We start from the raw sequence: 18,399 nt of genomic DNA on the forward strand, positions 1-18,399 counted from the left end.
CTCCCTCTGCCTGTGTCTCTGCCTCTCTCTGTGTCTCATGAATAAATAAATAAAATCTTAAAAAAAAAAGTCTCTGGCCAGCATCACATGTGTATTTCAGAGGGTCTGTACACGCCACCAACATGGGTGCTGCTAAGTCCTTGGAGGACAAGGATGGGGTGACATGCCACTTATAAGATCAACCATCATTACTGAGCTTTTACTTAAAGCAGACTGGATTTCATATACCACACAGAATGTTGAACAAGAGGCAGGTATGTGGACACCATCTCTGTGGATGACCGCATTAGGTGTGCACGCTCAAGCATAAATCAAGCAGCCATGAAATTACAGATAGCAGCACGTCCTGGATATACATGCAGGGAGTCGGCAACCACGGGGCTCCTCCAGCAGTTCTCCCCTCCACATAGAAGGACATTCAAGGTACAGCCTTCCCTGCCCTGTTCCCAAGTCTTGAAGAGTGAGTCTGTGGGCTGGACAGAGAGGAAGGGCTGGTTCACATGGTCACAGGGGCACTCTTCTTTGAGTCCTCACTGGGCTGCATATGCAGTAGAGCAAGAAGCAGTCACTGGACATTAGGAGTCTTCCATAGAAGATTCAGTTCTATTCTCTGCCAAAATGGGTGACCCAGAACAGGCACTTGGCCTCCTGGAGTCCCAGCTTCCCTCTGCAGGTGAAGGGGTGGGACTGCCTGTAAGGTCTCCCCATGGTCTTATCACCTATGGGTCTCTGGCAAGTAAAACAGCAATGGAAGAGCCAGCTATGGAGCCCTGGAGGAGCTGTTCTACTTCCCTGGATCTTGGTTCCCTTACTTGTAAAATGAGGCATATGATAGTTAATTTATTTGTCAACTTGTTTAGGCCACAGTTTCCAGATATCTGTCAAACATCACAGATGTAGCTGTGAAGGTATTTTTTTTTAGATGAGATTAATGTTTAGATTCTTAGGCTTTGAGTCAAGGCGACCACCCTCTATGATGTAGGTGGGTCTCATCCAATCAGCCAGAGTCCCTAAGAGAAAAAAGACCGAGGTCTCCAGGGGACGAGAGCATTGTGCCTCCAGACCACCTTCAGACTGGAGCTGCAGAATCATCTCTCCCCTGGGTCTTTAGCCTGCCAGCCCACCCTGTGGATTTTGGACTTTCCAACCCCCAAAGTCCCATGAACCAATTCCTTAAAATAAATCTCTCTCCTCTTCCTCTCCCCTCCCCCTCCCCCTTCCCTCCCTCCCTCCCTCTCTCTCTCTCTCTTTCTCTCTCACACCCTGGAGGACTCTGACTAACTGAAGGTAGCTGCAGGAGTTAGTCCTCAAACTTGAGTCCCGTGGGTTTTCATCCTGGTCCCACATTAGAATCACTGTAGGAGCTGTTAAAACCACCAGTGTCCACACCCCATCTCCAGACCTGTTGAATCAGAGTCTCCAGGGACGAGGCTGGAGCATTAGTTTTAAACTCCCCAGGGCCTCATGGGCGACCAGGGCTAAGAACCATGGTTGAGTCACTTTGGAACTTATTAAAAATGTACATTGCCTGAGCTCACCCGGGCCCTATGATTCAGAACCTCTGTGGGATGGGGGTTCTTGGCAACTTCAGATTGAACAATATCTCAGGCGCATATGGGTTGGCTGCCCTCTGAAGTTTGAGAGCTCTGGGCATGGGTTGCCTCTCAGGTCCCTCTCTGCTTTGACAGTCTACCACCCTGCAGTCCGAGTTTTGGAGCTGGAACACATGATACCTTCATAGGAGCAGGCCAAGGGTGTCACACGGGAGAAGCCAGTAGGGCACTGTCATTTGGAAGGGGGAACATGTTCCGAATCCTTCCCGCTCCCACCAAGGGCACGTGGCACCTGCCAGGTGGGTCGCCTACCCTGGTAGAGGGCACACACAGCGGCCCCCCCATTGTTGTATCCCCGCCCCCGTGCAGGACATGGCGCAGAGGCGCTCCTGTGTCTTTGTTGCTGAATGCCAACTGAATGAACACATTGTCTCCTCACCACAGGGCTCATCCCTGTCCAGGTGTTTCTGTGGGTGGCACACCTCTCCCCTCTGCTACAGTGAGGAGGCCCTTCCCTTCCTTGTCATCTCAGCAGCTGGCCATTCTCCAGGGGCCAGCTTACACTCCTCCCCTTGAAAGATCTTTGCCGATTCTTCTCTTCCCCACCATCGGTTCTGACTGGACTTAGGGGCAGGCCCGAGAGCTCTCTGGTCGTCTCATCTGTCTCTCTTCTGTGTCATCCCCAGTCTGGGGGCAGTTAGGGGGTGAGCTACTCCCAGGGTCTGCCCAGGGCCAGCATGCCGCAGGCAGCTGTGAGGATGCACGGGGCACGCAGAAGAAACCTGTGCTTTGTGGTGGAGAGGCTCAAGAAAGCCAACCGCTCCCCCTGCCATTTTGGAGGGCTTCTATTCTCAGAGCTGCATGTGCACCACCTTGGATGCTGTTCCTTCCAATTCTAGGCCTAGGCTCTTAACCACTGTGAGTGGAACGGGAGACGGGTGGTTATGGTCCTTGAAAAAGGCAAGAAGGAAGAGCAGGATGTAGATAAAGGACATAGATTAGAAAGAAGTTCTGACAGGGGCTTGGGCAGTTAGTGGTGGGGAAATCGCTTCCGGGGAGTTGGCTCTGGCCTCTGGAGGGAAGTACTCAGCTAGGCCCTTGCACCTTCCCTCTATGAGGCTCCCAAGGCTCCCACCCCGTGTCCCAGGTGAGGCAAATGAGGCTCACGGAGCTGAAGTAAATCACCCAGGGCGTCAGCACTCCTGTGTGGCAGGGTCAGGACCTGTGGGGCGGGCCCGTGTGACTTCAAGGGGAGACCAAGTGAATGTTGAGGAGGCAGACAGTGACTCATTCCTTGCCCCCTCAATAAATACATATTGAATGTGCACGATGTGCCAGGCATGGCTAAACACATAACCATGAACGAAAGTCCACAAGGAGTTTATAGCTCTGCCATTGAGGGATGGAATACGCTGAGAGCATGGTGTCCTGGAAGGTCACAAGGCTGGTCCTGTCCTCCTGGCTGTGGAATTATCCCCAATACGACCTTGCAGGCCAAGCCCCTGGTGGCAGACTGGTACCTGGACTCAGACTGTGAAAGCCACGGAGACACTCTCATCAGATGGTGTCATCCAGAGTGAAGTACTGGTGCCACCTTGCTGGTCGAGGTCCAGAGGCAACAGGAGCAAGAGAAGGGGGAAGGCTGTGCCCAATCTCAGCAGGTGCCAGCCAAGAGCCTGCTTTCCAGCCTGCAGCCTGGAAAGAACCTGCCCCATCTCGGCTTAGGGGCCTTACCTTCTCCCATGCTGTGTTCTCCTGGAGGAGGGAAATCCCCCACCCTGAAGCAGCACCAAGAGGTCAGAGATTCCTGCTGAGTCACACTTTGCATCCACACACCCCAGAATCCCCTTACAAGTCTGCGGCAGACTAGAAGTCCAGAGCAGCCATCAGAGGGGACAGGTGTCTGTGCATTTTGGGTGGAGGGGATGTAAACCTGCCATCATGGAAGCCTCTGGATGAGAAGTGTCTGGAGAGCCAGACCACCTCCACCCCTGCCCTGCAACCCTCCCTCCCCTTTCCTGATATTTCTACACTGATCCTTTCCTTAGCTTCATCCTGAGCCTGGTTTCCTCTCTTTCCCAGCCTGTGTCAGCCCAGCCTCGTGCACCAAAGTTCTCATTACATTTTTACACCAAGACTTCCCATTCAGGAAATGTTTATGTGTCACTTTGTGTCAACTACTTTGCCCAGCAGGGCCCAAGGTCCTCAAGGACAGGGACCAGCGCACATTCCTTTGTGCCTGCAGCACAATGCCTGATACATAGTAGGTACATGCATGATAAAGGAATGAAGATGTCACAAGAGCTATGGATTTTCAGATATTTCACATGCAACAAGACACACTTTACACAACTGTTCAGCAGATCCGGAGAGCATTGCAGCTCATCCAGGGGCCCTGGTTATGAACATCAACGATGACTTTAGATTCTCTGAAAAAAACTCCCGATTGTTTGTAATTTTGGGTGAAGAAGCATAGATGTCCCGCCAACAATGAAACCACAAACAACCCAATCCAAAAATGGACGGATGTGAATAGACATTTCTCCAAAGATATTATGAATGACCCATGATCACATGAGAAGATGGTCCATATCCCTAATTATTTCAGAAATGCAAATCAAAACCACAACGAGATACTACCTAATACCCATGAGGACAGCTACTCCCTAGAAAAAAACCCAAAATAAGAAAAACAGAACATAACAAGTGCTGGTGAGGAGGCGGAGAAATCTGAACCCTGCTCACCACTGGTTGGAATGTAAAATGATGCAGCTGCTGTGGAGCAAAGTGATGGGGGCTCCTCAAAAATCAAACAAAGGGTGGCCGTATGATTCCGCAGTTCTACCTCTGGGTATATACACCCAAAAGAATCGAAAGCAAGAGCTGGAACAGGTATCTGTATACCCATGTTCACAGCAGCATTAGTCACAATAGCCAACAGGTAGAAACCACCCCGAAGTCTAGCTAGGGCTGGATAAAGTATGGTCCCTCAGAGGGTGGCGCATAATTTTATCACCCTGAAAAGAAAAGAGGTTCTGACACAGGCTACAATGTGAATGACCCTCGAAGACATCGTGCTGAGTGATGAAAGCCAGTCACAAAAAGACAACTACTGCATGGAGCTCCTTAGAAGAGTCAAAGGGTGGAGCCAGAAAGAAGGGTGGTTCTCGGGGGCTGGGGGCGGGTGGAGTGGGGAGTCAGTGCTTATCGGAGACAGTGGGGCAGTCTGGGATGATGAAAAGTTCCAGAGCTCGATGGGGCTGATGGCTGCACGGCAACTAAACATATTTAACACCACCGTATTATATGTTTACGTGTGAAATTTATGTTATGCATATTTCCCAATAAATAAATGAATGGATGGTTGGATAAAGAAAGCATGGATGCCTTCTTGAGGAATTTAATTTCTTTAGAATTAGGAAGCCGCAATTTCCAGTTCCAGCTGTGTGAGATCAGGTGACACTCCACCTCTCAGAATTTCAAGTCCCTCCTCTGTGAAATGGGGTAAGAACACCCCCAAAGAGGGGGAAATGCTCATCTTATGAAAGTGATCCAAAGATTGAGTGAGACGTTATATATGAGCCGTGTAGCCCGGGGCCAGGGGCTCACCCTCCCTGACCTCTCACCTGGCATCCTTCTTCCCGACCTGGGCCGTGGTTTCTGCTGGTAGCCTTTTCCCCTGGAGCCCAAATCCAGCTCGGCTTTCTGGGCCCTGCGGCCCTGCCTTGCCCCAGTCCCCAAGGGCAGCAGCCAGCAGCCAGCAGCCTGCAGGCAGGGGGAGCCAGGACCAGCCCCCTGGTGCCTCCCCAGACCACCCTCCCCCAGGTGCCTCCCAGGCCACCTCTCCCTTCCCTATCCCTGTGCCTTCCCAGGCCCACCTCCCGGGCCTCCCCAGGGACCCTCGTCCCTGTGCCTCTCCAGGCTCCCCATGTGTCCCCCCCGCCCCCCGTGGGTCCCCAGGCTGGAGGCAACCAGCACACAAGTGAAGGCTGAAAGGTAGAATTTCCGTCTCCGTGGGAAGCCTGCGGTGAATGTATTTTTAGGACCGGAGAAGGAAGAGGTATTTTTAGGAGAGGGTACTCTTCCCACTGCCTCTCAAGTCCCCCTGGACGCGGAGAGCCACCTCTGTGGGGGAGGGGGGCCGAGGAGGAGCCCCCGGGCAGATGGGGTCAGACCCCCGCCCCAGCCCCAACCCTCCCTTCCAGAACTACCACCTTCCCCTGCAGGGCCACATCCCCACTCTCCCTTCAGGATGACCCGAAAGGGAAGTTTTTAAGAGGAAAAGGAATGAAAAGGATCCTATTTAACAGCACACACTGGGCGGGGGAACTTCCTGACAGGAAATGCTATGGAAACCGGGCCCAGCCTGGCCATGGAAACTGGCTTGGCTCAGAACTAGCCAGAGTGGCCAGGAGACCTCGGGCGGCGAAAGTCACAATTAAACCGGACTGGTCCGAGGTCACGTTCTTTCTTGTCTCTCCACGCGAGCAGACACTATAATAATCCGCACCCCACAGGGGTAACAAGGTACCACTTTTTTTTTTTTAATCCAAGAAAAACCCCACCCCAATTGAGGTCGCGGAGACAGAAAAGACCACTGGTTCTGCCGACAAGTGGGCAGCACACGAGGCCGCTGAGCGGGGCGGGCCGGGCCGCTGCCACCCAGCCAGCAGCCTGAGTCACCGGGTGGGAGGCGGCCCGCGGGCAGGGGGCGCGGCCGTCTACTCCTGGGCTGGGCCCAGGGTGCGGGGAACAATGGGACACAGGTCCCTGGGGCTGGGCAGGGCACAGGGCTGCAGGCAGGTCCAGGCAGGCTCCCAGCAGGCTGCTCTCGCCGCCAGGGAATTCAAGCAGGCCCTCCCTGGGAGCAGAGGGAAGGCCTCCCCTCCCTGCGAGGGGCCTCTCCCTCCGCCCTGCCCCACGCAACAACACCCCGCAGGTCTCTGTCTGTCCCTGAGGCCGGCTGCGGCTGGCCAGCTGGTCTCCGCCCCTGCTTCCCCACCCGCTTTCTCTGCAGGCCATCCTGCCCTTGGCTGGCGCAGGTGGCTCAGGCCCCGCCTTGGGCTCCTGCTCTGCTCAGGGGCCGGGGCCCAGATGGGGTTCTTCTACCCGTCTCCTCAGCGGTCCTCTCTTGTGACCCCCACTGGACGTACAAGCTCCTGGGGGATGGCCCTGTTCCTGCCTCTCAGGCCCCGGGCTCCACCTGCTGTGGGGGGTTCACGTTCTCTCCAGGAGTTCAGAGCTCCCCTGCCTTGGTGGCCCCCTAGCCGGGCCCACAGTGGGCCTGATACTCAAAGCGGGGCTCAGCGGGTGTTTGTCATTCGAATGCATGCGTATGGCTGGGCCTCAAAGCTCAGAACACTCCAGCACCCCTGGAGGCTGGCTTAGTGGCTCCTTGCAGAAGGAGGAGGGTTTTCACAATATCCTTGAGTCAAAGATAGAAGTCAGCCTGGGACAGAGCGCCCCGGTTTTCCCAGCCCTCACAAACCTGCTAGCAATAGAAAGGAGAGCCTACAGGCCTGTTCTCAAAGATGTGCAGAAAACAGAATGGGCACATTTTCTGCAGGATGTTCTCATGGCTCTGCAGCCCGGGAACAAGGGAAGGATACGGCATGATCAGGGACACTTGGCTCATGGGAGGGATGCAAACCCAGGTCTGAGGTCTTTCCCATTCACTGACGTTCTGGGCCTGGGTCACACAGTTATTAATATTCTGGCACTTTTTTTTTTTTTTTTTTTTTTACCTCTCAAAGTTTGCCTTGACCCTTTGACTCCTCTAGTTAATTAAACTCCCATCTTTGCCAGTATCAAAAATAGGTCATCTATCAAAGTGCACAAAGACAGAGGCGGCATAAGGTATGAGAGGAGAGAAGAGATGTTTACAGCTTCCTTGGTATCCTCTCAAGTACTGCTTTTCCTACCCCACATACCGCAGGGATCGGTACTCAGAAAGACATGTTGGAGCTTTATCAACACACGCGCTGCCCCAGACGGCACTGCTCGGCAGACCGCTCGGCAGACTTGGGTCCTACCTATCACTGTCTGCCCACCCCAATGTCCACCTTGTTCTACAGAAGACACAGAGGGCACAAGAGGGGCCCTCTGGTTTTAGCTGCACCTGTTTGGCAGTGGCAGGGGGAGGGGTGGCAATGTGGAAGGGCTTCTAGCTCAGCACCCACCTAGACACAAGTTGGATGGAAGAGCCACCGCCAGCCCAGAGAGGAGGCCTGTGTGTAAACCTCCAGAGACTCGTCTGGAGTCTGGGGCTCCAGGAAACCCAGGCGTGGCCCTTCTTCCCCTGCCATGGACTTGGCTGAGATCAGTGGTAATAGAGTAGTGCTGGCCTGATTTGGTCCATCTCCCATCTGCCTATGCCCAGGATGGGATCTGAGGGCTTACCCTGGAGCTCCTGGGACAAGTGAGAACCCTGGGGCCTGCTTCAGATGCTCCTGCGGGGAAAGGCTGATAAATCCCTTCTGCTTCTTCCCAGAGGTGGTTTCCTCCTTCCTGCCTCTGAATGGGGACAGTGTTCTAAACAGAAGTGATAGAAAGGGCCCACTGGCTCTGCTGGCTAAGTCCTCCAGCAAGTGCAGAAACCAGGAACTTGGGCTGAAGATGCTCCAGCCTCTGGGGAGCGGCCCCTGCAGACTGAGCACATAATCCATGCATGTGTACCTAAGGCAGTGCCAGCACCAGACCTCTGTGCTGAGGGGATGTTTGCTTCCTCGCTGTCCCCCTCACCCATCCTGATCTTCCTCCCCAAGGCAGGTTCAAGCCACCTCACCAAGTGCCCACTGAGCTTCCTCTGTGTGACAGACCTGGGTTAGGCGCTGCTTGAAAAGCAAGGTGGGTGGTGATGGTGTCAGGACCCCACCTAACGAGTTGCTTCCATGTCACAAGTACTTTGTGACGGGCTAGACTCCTATATCCCGGCTTGATTTCCTTTTCACAACAATCCTGTGAGGAACTCACAATCTCATCATGCAACAGGCTCTTCATGAATAACCACGAAGGTCAACATGATGAGGGCCTGGGAAAGAACACCAGAAAGTACCCCAGTGCCCAGAGGAGGGCAGATGGGGACAGAGCTTCCCTTGGAGGAAGGGCCACCAACAGTATTTCTAGATCCAAGACACTAACACCAAAGACTCCCTGCTTTCCAAGCACCTTGCTCCTGAGAGTTAGGCCGAGGTTGATGCTCAGGCAAATACAGCTTGCTGCAAGGGACTGAGGTTCCAAGCACAGCAGATGCAGGAACCTCACGGGCAGAAGCACAGGCAGGGGGTCCAGGCTCAGCGGGGCCCAGTTGAGGTTACTGATGGACTTGCATTCTCACGGACCCACTGAGGCTTCAGGACAGCCACTACTAATGGGATTCTGCAGTGAACCCTCTGGACTTGCAGGCCAGACCTGGGGGGCCCCCACAATGCCCTGTTCCACTGAGAAGCCATGAGAGCCCAGGCTCACACAGTCGCTGCATGCTCCCACCCCCTGGAGGCCTGACTATGCTGGCCTTTTCCAGTAATCTAATTAAACCAAAGAGGAAGCTTCAAGAAATCAGAAAATACAGAAAAGCAAAAGGAAGAAAATAAAAATCCCTGTCTATCCTGGCTATTCAGGGACAGCCTCATGCACACTTTACAATATCTATATTTTTATGAAGACAAGTATTTTTTAAAGATATATTTACCATTTATGAGAGACACACAGAGAGGCAGAGACATAAGCAGAGGGAGAAGCAGGCTCCCCACAGGGAGCCCGATGTGGGACTCGATCCCGGAACTCTGGAATCACAACCTGAGCCAAAGGCAGATGCTCAACCGCTGAGCCACCCAGGTGTCCCATGAAGACAAGTATTTTAAAAATGGGATTATATACTATAAACTGCCTTGTAATATGCTTCCCTCTCCCCCACTTAACAATATTCACAGATCTCCACACTGTCCCCACTGCCTCTGCTAGAAAGGAGTGGTTAGAGGATGTTGTGCACACACACCTTGGGTGTTAAAATTAGTACTTAGTTGTTAGTTGATGCTTCCCCCTTGATTTAACTTGGACTTGTTGGTAGAGCATTGGAAAGAACAATACAGTCGATGAACATATGCTAGCAGCTATCTTGAAAAATTTTGTTCTAGAACAAATATTGGGAGAATTCTCCATCCTCTGGGTTTCCAGCATCCATCTCCTCTAAATAAGGAGGATTTCTGGATATCTGGATACTCTTAGAAAGCAACCATGAGCAGATGTGGGTCCCTGTCCCCCTGGGACTCCCTAAGATCTGTGTCCTAGTCACCAGGGAGCCAATTGCTGAAGCCTGTGTTCCCAAGAGAGTTAAAGGGGAAACAGATAATAGTCAGTCAACTGAGACAAAGCAGATGCTCAGACTTCAGGCTTACTTGAAAGTAAATGCTTTGGACATGAACTATTCAGTGTGGCTGAATTAGCCAGATAACCATCAGGCCTATGCCCTCATAGAATGCTGGATGCTAGTTCTCCCTCAGCTGAATGTGGTGTGAACAAATCAAAAGTCAAAGGTCAAAAAAGTTCTAAAGGTACTTTGGAATGTCCCCAAAGGCCTCTTGGTCTTGTGCCCATGAACATTTCAATACAGGAAATCTGTTGCCAATTTCTTTGTGTAAGTGGGGTTGACATTCAGGAGGAGGAAGTGGGTGGCCTTTGAAAATGTACCACCAGTGACACTGATATGGCACCCTCCTAATACTTCCCAAACCTCCTACCTCTCCTCGTGCAGTTCATGCGCAGGACCAGGGAATGAGGAAGGATGTGTGGAGCACAGCCACTCTACTCAGGTAGACTGAGCCTAGTACAGGGCCTGCATGGCCCTTAAAACGGAAGCTGCTTAAAACGGAAGAATGGATGGCTGGCTGGCTGGCTGGATGATGGGTGGATGGATGGATGGATGGATGACGGATGGATGATGGATGGATGATGGATGGATGATGGATGGACGATGGGTGGATGGATGGATGATGGATGGATCATGGGTGGATGGATGTATAAATGGAGGAATAAGCAGAGAATCTACAGTCAGGGCATGCATAAAGGACACTGGAAGGCTGTTTAGCTGCTTTAGCATCAGATGCATGTGTGAAAGTGGCAGGAGATGAATGTCTGAGGGCGCAACAGCTAACTGTGGCAGAAACAACACTTAATGAGCACTTGGTAAGTGCCCAGACTCTGCGCCAGCGCTTTCCATGCCCAGGACTTGGGCCCTGCCTGCTGCACGGCTACCTCCCTGGTTGCCAGCAGAAGATGGTGGGGAGGACTCCTCACAAGGCTGTTTCCATCCCTTAGCCTTCCCTAGCTCACATGGCTGGATTTCAGCCTGAGCATAAGCTGTGTGCACCCAGAATTAGAGCTGCCTGGGTGTACCGGGCCGGGGGGGGGGGGGGGGCTGGCCACCAGGGGGCCAAACATCTGTTGTTAGAAGGAGCAAGCTGCCTACCAAACATGAGTCTTCTATGGCACAGAGAGTTGAAGGCCTGAATGATTTTCAGGTGGTTCCCTCACAGAGGTGAGAGGAGATTTGGGTACAGCTGGCTTTTGTCTCTACAATGGCCCTCTGGCCCATCTCCCAGGATTCCAATATCCCTTCCTTCATTTGTCCATTCACTTATGTAAGAAGTAATTACTGAGTACTTATAACGTACCAGGTTCTGCACTGGGGAAGGAGCCATTAAGGGAGCAGTGACATAACAAGATCTGAAGAAGCTGTGTCTCTAACAACTCTGACATGGGAACACAGCCCCCCTTGGGCCCATGCTACAGGTCAACACACAGATGGGTCAGTTGGTGGTCTCCCCTCCGTGGAGAGGACACAGTGTGGCGGGGCACCCCTGACTCTGGTGCTGACACCCATGCCTATACTCCACAGGGAGCAGCAGCCCTAGCACAGGGAGAGCAAGTTTGCAGGTACCCAGGGGGCAGTTGTGGGCCACCCTAGGCCGCACCAAGGGTGGGAGGGCAGCCCCAGACCAGGTGAAAGCTCAGTGGCAGGAAAGCCAGTGTTCTCCTGCTGGAGTGGCAGAAAGAACCAGAGAAATATTATTACTTCCATTGTGGCCCTCATTTATACCCAGCAAGTTATGGCATGGGACCCACAGGCTATACTCACGTAATGGCTATCAGGAATTACAGAGGGTTTAAAAAAATTGTGATGAAATTCACATCACGTAAAAATCAACATTTTAAAGTGAACAACTCACAATATTGTGCAATTACCACCTGTATCTTGTTCTGAAACACTCACCCGAAAAGATAGCCCTGTACCCATTTATCAGTTACTCCCCACTCCCTCTTCCTCAAGCCCTGGAAACCACCAGTCTGCTTTCTGAGTATTTCATGTAATGGAGACACAACACGTGGCCTGTCGTGTCTGGCTTCTCTCACCTAGTGTAATGTTTTCATGGCTCAACCACATGTCAGTCATGACTCGTCTGTCGCCCGCACTCCAGGTTCCGTGGTGTCTAGCACACTGCCGCTTGCACTGGATATTTATGGAGTGGATGAATGAAAGAAAACATTTTCCCCTAGCTTTTAAAAGTATTACCCACTGTGAAAAGGGAAGTGCTCCTTATCCCATCTCGAAGGGTCAAAGCATCTTGAGGTCAGAATAAAATGAACCCAGCATCCACCTGCCTTGGAGGAGACAAGTTCAACCGGAGCAGGATCAGGGGTGCTTGTCACACCATTCCCTAATCTGTTCCTTCCTGGCTACCTCAGCTTCTCTCGGTCACCTCCCTCAGTAGGGGCTGATGTTGGCTGTGCCTTGGTGAGCCACTGTGGCTCACGGAGAAGGTGATCCACTCACCCCTCAGCCAGAGCCTCCTGGGACCCATACTCACAGCAGAGTGCCCTCACTGGGCAGAAGGGGTGGGCTCAAGCCCACTTGATAGCTAGCTGTCTTGGGCTGTCACGGTGCCAAGGGATCCCATTTTGTAGGGCATGAGGTGGTCTCAGGACTTCCTGCCTGGGAGGCTTGTAGGGGGGTCTGGGGAAAGGGTCTGTGGTAGCAGAGACCAAGCCAAGTCACCCCCACTGGTAAGAAAGCTTAGTCTGCTGGCCGGGGAGCAAGCGCCCAAGGACTACAGGGCTTAGCAAGCTCCTTCCTTGCTCTTCTACCTCCTTCATGAGCAGGGCCATGGAAATTTAGGTCAGCCGTACGATAAGCCCATCCTAACGACGCTGCTGCTCCTCTGGACACAGGGAAGAGGTGTCACCACACACTCACCAGCACCGCGGACAACCTAACGGCTCCTGTGGACCCCGCTTGAACTGAAGTGATATCTCAGTGTGTCTACAGCTGCGAGGTGAGAGCCTGGATCAGATCAGCCCCATGTGGAGGACAAAGGCTTCTGAGCCAGCCTACTGCCAACCTCAACATTCAGGTGCCCTGGCTGCACAAAGTCATCAGTGACACCTGTGAACAACAGTGCTCTGGGTACTTACTTTTGCCCTTCCATCTCGGACCTCTTATGGTTCTCCGTGGACCCCAGTGAAAGCCCACGGGCTTCATGTAGGGACACTTGGGAGGGCAGAGGAGGAAGAGCCGCAGATAGTTCTCTAGCTAAAGCATCCAGAGGGAAGGAGCAAGGAGAGGTCCCAAGTTCACCGTCCTTCCTCCATTCCCCATGCCGTCCCGGCCTGGCCTCGGCAAGTCAGTTCACCTCTGTGCGCCTCTGACCCTGAACCTGTAAGGGAAGGAACCATCTCTGTGCCATCCCTTTAAGCTCCGAAGTGCCCTTGCCAGTGATCCCCACACCCCGGCATGTGTGCACCTGACGCCGGAGGTGTAACGATAGGCTGTGGCTGACACGGCGCCAGGGAACACGCACTGAGCTGTCCTGACCCACAGGTGGCCGTGTGGCCTTGGCCAGTCCCTGTCACAACTGCAGACAGCCAACCTCCACACCCACAAGGCCACAGCTCACGCTTGGGGTCCGGGGGCACATGCTCACATGGGCAGCCACGAAGCTCATGCTCTTCGGAGACCGGCTGCCAACCTCTCCCCGTCAGGGAGCCCGGACAAGCTCCTGGCTCCCTCCCATGTCTTTTCCCACTTGGATCCATGCCTTCTTTAGCGCACTCATCCTCTGTGCAACGTCCCAGCGGCATTGCTGCAGCCTCCGGGGGAGCTGGACACAGGGGACGCGCCGCTGTCCCTGGGGAGCACACGGCGGGGATGGTCAAGGCAGCCCCGAGCTCAAATAAACAGGCTCTGAGGATAAACATGCTTACTGGGAATAAGGGGGCTGCAGAAAGAAGTGGCCGAGCCTGCTGGACGGGGCTGAAGGGAGGCTTGGAGCCGCCTAAGAGGAAGTGGCCCCTTGGGGAGCCGAGAGGCCCGAAGCCCAGAGGTCCTGGACAGCCAGCTGCCCTGGAAGACTTGAAGCCACAAGCCCCCTGCCCCGTCCAGTGTCCGGTCCCGTCCCAGGCGCCTCCCTTCCCCCTGGCCCACGGTGGCTCGCTCTCCTTCCTGTCTCTACAGATAGACAACAATCAGCCTTTCACCACTCCTGTGCTGATGGCTTGCCCTCCTATGACAGATCCCGTGACACCCTGGACCTCCTCTCACATTCCTACACCTTCCAGAATCAGGGCTGGGAAGGGGGCATGTGCCCCCAACGATTCAGGGTTCATCTGTTTATCTTAGTGACACAGCTGCCAGGCTAATGGGGCTCCAGGCTACTGCCCTTCCCCCAAGCAGGTGGTCCTTCTGTTCTTGAGCACACAGAGCACCAGTGTGGCCAGCGGGATTCTAGTTTGCCCCAGGCACTGGCCCTCTGCAGATACACCCCATAGCTCCTCCTCTCACTTAGAGGAAATTCCTTGAAGTGCACAAACAACAAAAGCTAACATTATGGTTCTTTTTGATGCAAATACTCTAGAGGGGCAGTAGAAACCCCACATGCCATGAAAAGGAGATCTCAGGGGCCAGCTGGTTGTCCCCGGTGCATGCCCAGCCTCACTTCTGGGAACACTCAGCATGGTTCTCAGTCCCCAGACTGGTCCCACAAGCACACAGCGCTGGGACATTGAGTCTACACTTCTGACTCTGGTTTTCTGATTCTCGATGCCTCTGGCAGTCACCAGGCCATGGCCAGCAAACACATGTGATGTAGCTGTGTAAGGGAGGCAGTTCTGCGGCCGGTCTACGGGCTGGGATGTTGCTCTTTCTAAGGGACTTCTTTCCAACTCCCCATCGGGGCTTTCTCCCATTTTCTTCCCTCAGTTCCTATTCTCAATCTCAGCATCCTGCCTGCAGGTTAGCAGGTGTCTGGCGTCAGGTTCAGCTCAGCAAAATGTTCTGGGCTCCTCCTCTGTGCAACTCTGTCTCTGAGCTGTCTGACCTGGAAGCTGCCAGCCATGCATACATGGCTACGGACACATGGAATTGTACAGATGAAGATGTGCTGTGGGTACAAGATAAATGCCGATTTTGAAGACTTGGTATTGATAAAAGTGAAATGGACCATTAGTGATTTTTATATGAATTACATGTTGAAATAATTATATTTTGGATATGCTGGGTTCAATAAAATAGATCACTAAGATTAATAACCCCTATTTCTTTTTCTTTTTTCAATGTGACCATTATGAAATTTGTAAATGTGTGATGTTTCTATAAGACGGTGCTGGTCTATACACCTGGGGATGCCAGGGGAAGAAAGCCAGTACCCACCCTTCGGAGCCTCACAATGGTTTGGGGCCCTGGGACATTCCAAATGAGTTGGAATTAAAACAGTCCCCCAAAGCAAACTTTTCACATAATTATGTGCCATGCCCTTGTACCCCTTGTGTGGAGAAGACTCCGACTCACCAAATCTCACATGGGGGAACAGTGTGGGAGTGCCTGGGGCCAGACGTAGGGTCTGATCCATCCAGCGCAGGTGAGGCTACAGGTGAACGTCTCCCACAACAGTGCCTGGATGTGAGCACATTGTGGATCACGTCACCTGTAGGTGGGGTGCCACCTACAGTTTGAAAAACCTGGCTCTGTGTGATTGATTTCCAAGCGCCTCTCCAGAACCAATATCCTGAGGGTCTGTTACTGACTCCAAATTGAAAATCTGTGAGCACCTCAGCCTCAGATCAGTTTTCTTTCCTCTCAATCTTCCTGTCTCCTCCTACTTCTTCCCCACTCCTCCGGTGCTCCAGCCACCACGCCCTCCTCAGACAGGCAGTCAGAGGACCTAACCAGGTTCCCTCTCCGCCCGAGGGCACGCGGGGAACCAGAGAGAGGGAAGGGAAGGCTGCTGTACAAAATGTAGCCTTTGACCCGGGACCTGGAAATCTCTGTCCTAGAATTGGTTGTCACAGGGTTTTACCACCCAAGGCAGCAAAATATGTCTCGGAGCCCAGAAAAAAGAAAAAAAGTTGAGAAGTTCTCCTGATGGTAAATGGTGTCTGTGTAAGGAAATCTGGTTGTTCCTTCTGATTATGAGGTCATAAGGTGCCTTATTTTCGAAACTGCTTTCCGGAACTTACTTTTCCTGCTACTTTGTCCCTTGTTCCTGGCCTGGGATGAGGAGCCGAACGTGCCCTAAATCCCCACAGGGGAACGCTGCATGATGTTGGCAGAAACAGACCCTGAAATACAGCGAGAGTCTGTCTGGGGCGTGTCACAGGGACAGCTTTAACCTCCTTGCTGCCAAGTGCCTGCAGAAAGCCACTACCCCTGAGAATCCTTAGAAGCTTCTGTGGGCATGAGGCTTACTGTGCCCATGACCCCTGGGTGGGTGGATGTCCCACTGCAGAGGGTGGCATGTGCCCCCAGCCCCTTGGCGGCTAAGGAGAGTGGTGCCGGGAGCCTGGGGAGACCTGAGCCCCGCAGAGGCCCAGCCATCAGGAGGCAGGGGACTCAACTGCCATATTAGGACCTATTCCATCTTTGGCTTTGGGGTAAGCTCTTAGGAGTGGTGGCAGGTGACCCCTGGGGTCCTGGCCAGCCTTCCCTTGCTGTTCCTCGGTCCCGCAGGGCTGACTCCAGTGGGGGTGTTTGGGCCACACCTGGAGACCCCTGCGCGCTGCGAGCCAGGGAAGGTTCAGCTACTCCGGCCCAGCCCCAGGCCTCGGCTTGTGCTTATACAGATTCTGACCCCGCACGACCAAGACAGGCTTCTCGGGCTCTCTGGGCCAGGGCTGAGGCCTCCCGTTGCTTCCTGGGTTCTAAAGGACCTAGTTTTTAGCACCTGCAGGGCACAGGCAGTAACAGGCACAGGCTGCTTGCATGGGGTAGGGTATCAAGAGCCAGGAAGAGCCTTGCTCACCCTGACCCTTCTCCTACTTACCCCCAGGCCTCCTTGGCTGACCAATGCCCATAATCCTACAATCAAAAGCTTCCCTCCTTTGGAGCAAGCCAAACTTGGACTTTAGCCCGTATTAAAATGCCCATCCCCGGGAGTGGTGTCATTAAAATCTTATCAGTCATTTACCTCTTAGAATGAATGAGTTCATTCAAATCAGCTCCGTTGAATTCGAGAGTCTAGCTTGTGTCTGGGCCTCTTCTGGGCCTTATGGAGGATGGAAAGGTGAGAAGACACAGTCCTTGCTTCCAAGGCCCATAGGCCTTGGGCTCTTTTCCCAAGAGCAGGCTTTGTAGAAGGAATGGGAATGTGCTGGAGAGAGGAGGAGGAGGGGGAGGGAAAGAAGAGACCCATTTCCCCACCCGACATGAGATGCAAGCCTGAGGGGGCTCGTCACTACCTCCCCCCATAGAATTTTCCTCACCAGAGCAGTCTGTCACAGGTTCACCGTGGATGGGGTTTTGTACGGCCTGAACAAATGTGAACCGGTAAGGAGTAGAGGGTGTAAGAACGCAGCCTCTCGACCCCAGTTTGCATTCCCGTTCTACTATGTATTAGCTGTGACTGAGTAAGGGATCTAACCTCCCTGCACTTTAGTGTTCTCATCTGTCAAGTGGGGGAGGTTAACAGTGCCTCCCTCCTAAGGTTGTTGTGAGGATTGAAAGAGTTGGTAAGCTTGGTGAACTTATCGTTAGTAGTTTCTAGAATCGCTGCAAAGAGACGCAATTGTCTCATGCTTCAACAGGGGTCCATGTACCCTGCTTGATTCCAGAGAGGATCATGGACAAGCTGATGAGATGTCGTATATCGGGGCTCTGGCCTGCATGTCCCCGTTTATTTTGACAAGGCTGGCAAAGCAGCAAAGGCTAGGGTAGACTCTAAAGTTTCTGACAGAGGACAGCAGAGGCAGAGGCTGTACCTGGCTGTAAGTGCCGAGGGCAGCTTTGGTCTGGATGCAATACATGGGATCTGCAGACCACATATCTTTCAGAAAGGTTAAGGGGTTGGTGGAGGGGGGCATAGGGTTTGTCACAGGTTGCCAGATAATAAAACAGTGTCATTAGGAAGAAGTGACACTTGGCGCTCACTAAAACAGTGTAGCCAGACCTAAATGTCTCAGGGGGTAGGTCCCCCAACAGGGAAGGAAGAGAACAGGCAAGAGTGTAAGCTCATACTGGAGGGCAGGGCAGGAAAGCTACTTGCTATGCGCCGTCATCCCAACAGGACAGGGATGGCATCACGTCATCCTTTTTCCAGCTACTTTGTGCAAGACTTAGGATATGACTGCAGGTCAGGTTCTAAACTCCATGTTCCCTTCACTAAATGATGCTACCTTGTTAAATACAGAATTTTATTTTTTATCAGTACATATATATTTAATTTTAAAATTTAAACACATTTGGGGTGTCCGGGTGGCTCAGTCTGTTAAGTGTCTGACTCTTGATTTTGGCTCAGGTCATTATCTCCGGGTCCTGGGATCAAGCCCTGCATTGGGCTCCATGCTCAGCATGGAGTCTACT

At 52.9% G+C, this 18,399-nt stretch overlaps 1 protein-coding gene across 2 annotated transcripts in view; it reads right to left on the minus strand.

Annotated features, from left to right (window-relative positions):
- ZBTB7C (zinc finger and BTB domain containing 7C) overlaps nt 1-18,399 on the minus strand; it is a 105,047-nt gene that overhangs the window by 38,707 nt on the left and 47,941 nt on the right. Inside the window, exon 1 of one of the 2 annotated variants that reach the window (XM_026006038.2) lies at nt 13,023-13,264. The exons of the other annotated variant lie outside the window; for it this stretch is intronic. Coding sequence (XP_025861823.1) covers nt 13,023-13,036 — 14 coding nt within the window. The 5' untranslated portion in view covers nt 13,037-13,264. Of the gene's footprint in view, nt 1-13,022; nt 13,265-18,399 lie in introns of those variants that run through there. 2 annotated transcript variants of the gene reach the window in all.

This window comes from Vulpes vulpes, chromosome 13, assembly GCF_048418805.1.
Source record: "Vulpes vulpes isolate BD-2025 chromosome 13, VulVul3, whole genome shotgun sequence".
Classification (NCBI taxonomy): domain Eukaryota; kingdom Metazoa; phylum Chordata; class Mammalia; order Carnivora; family Canidae; genus Vulpes; species Vulpes vulpes.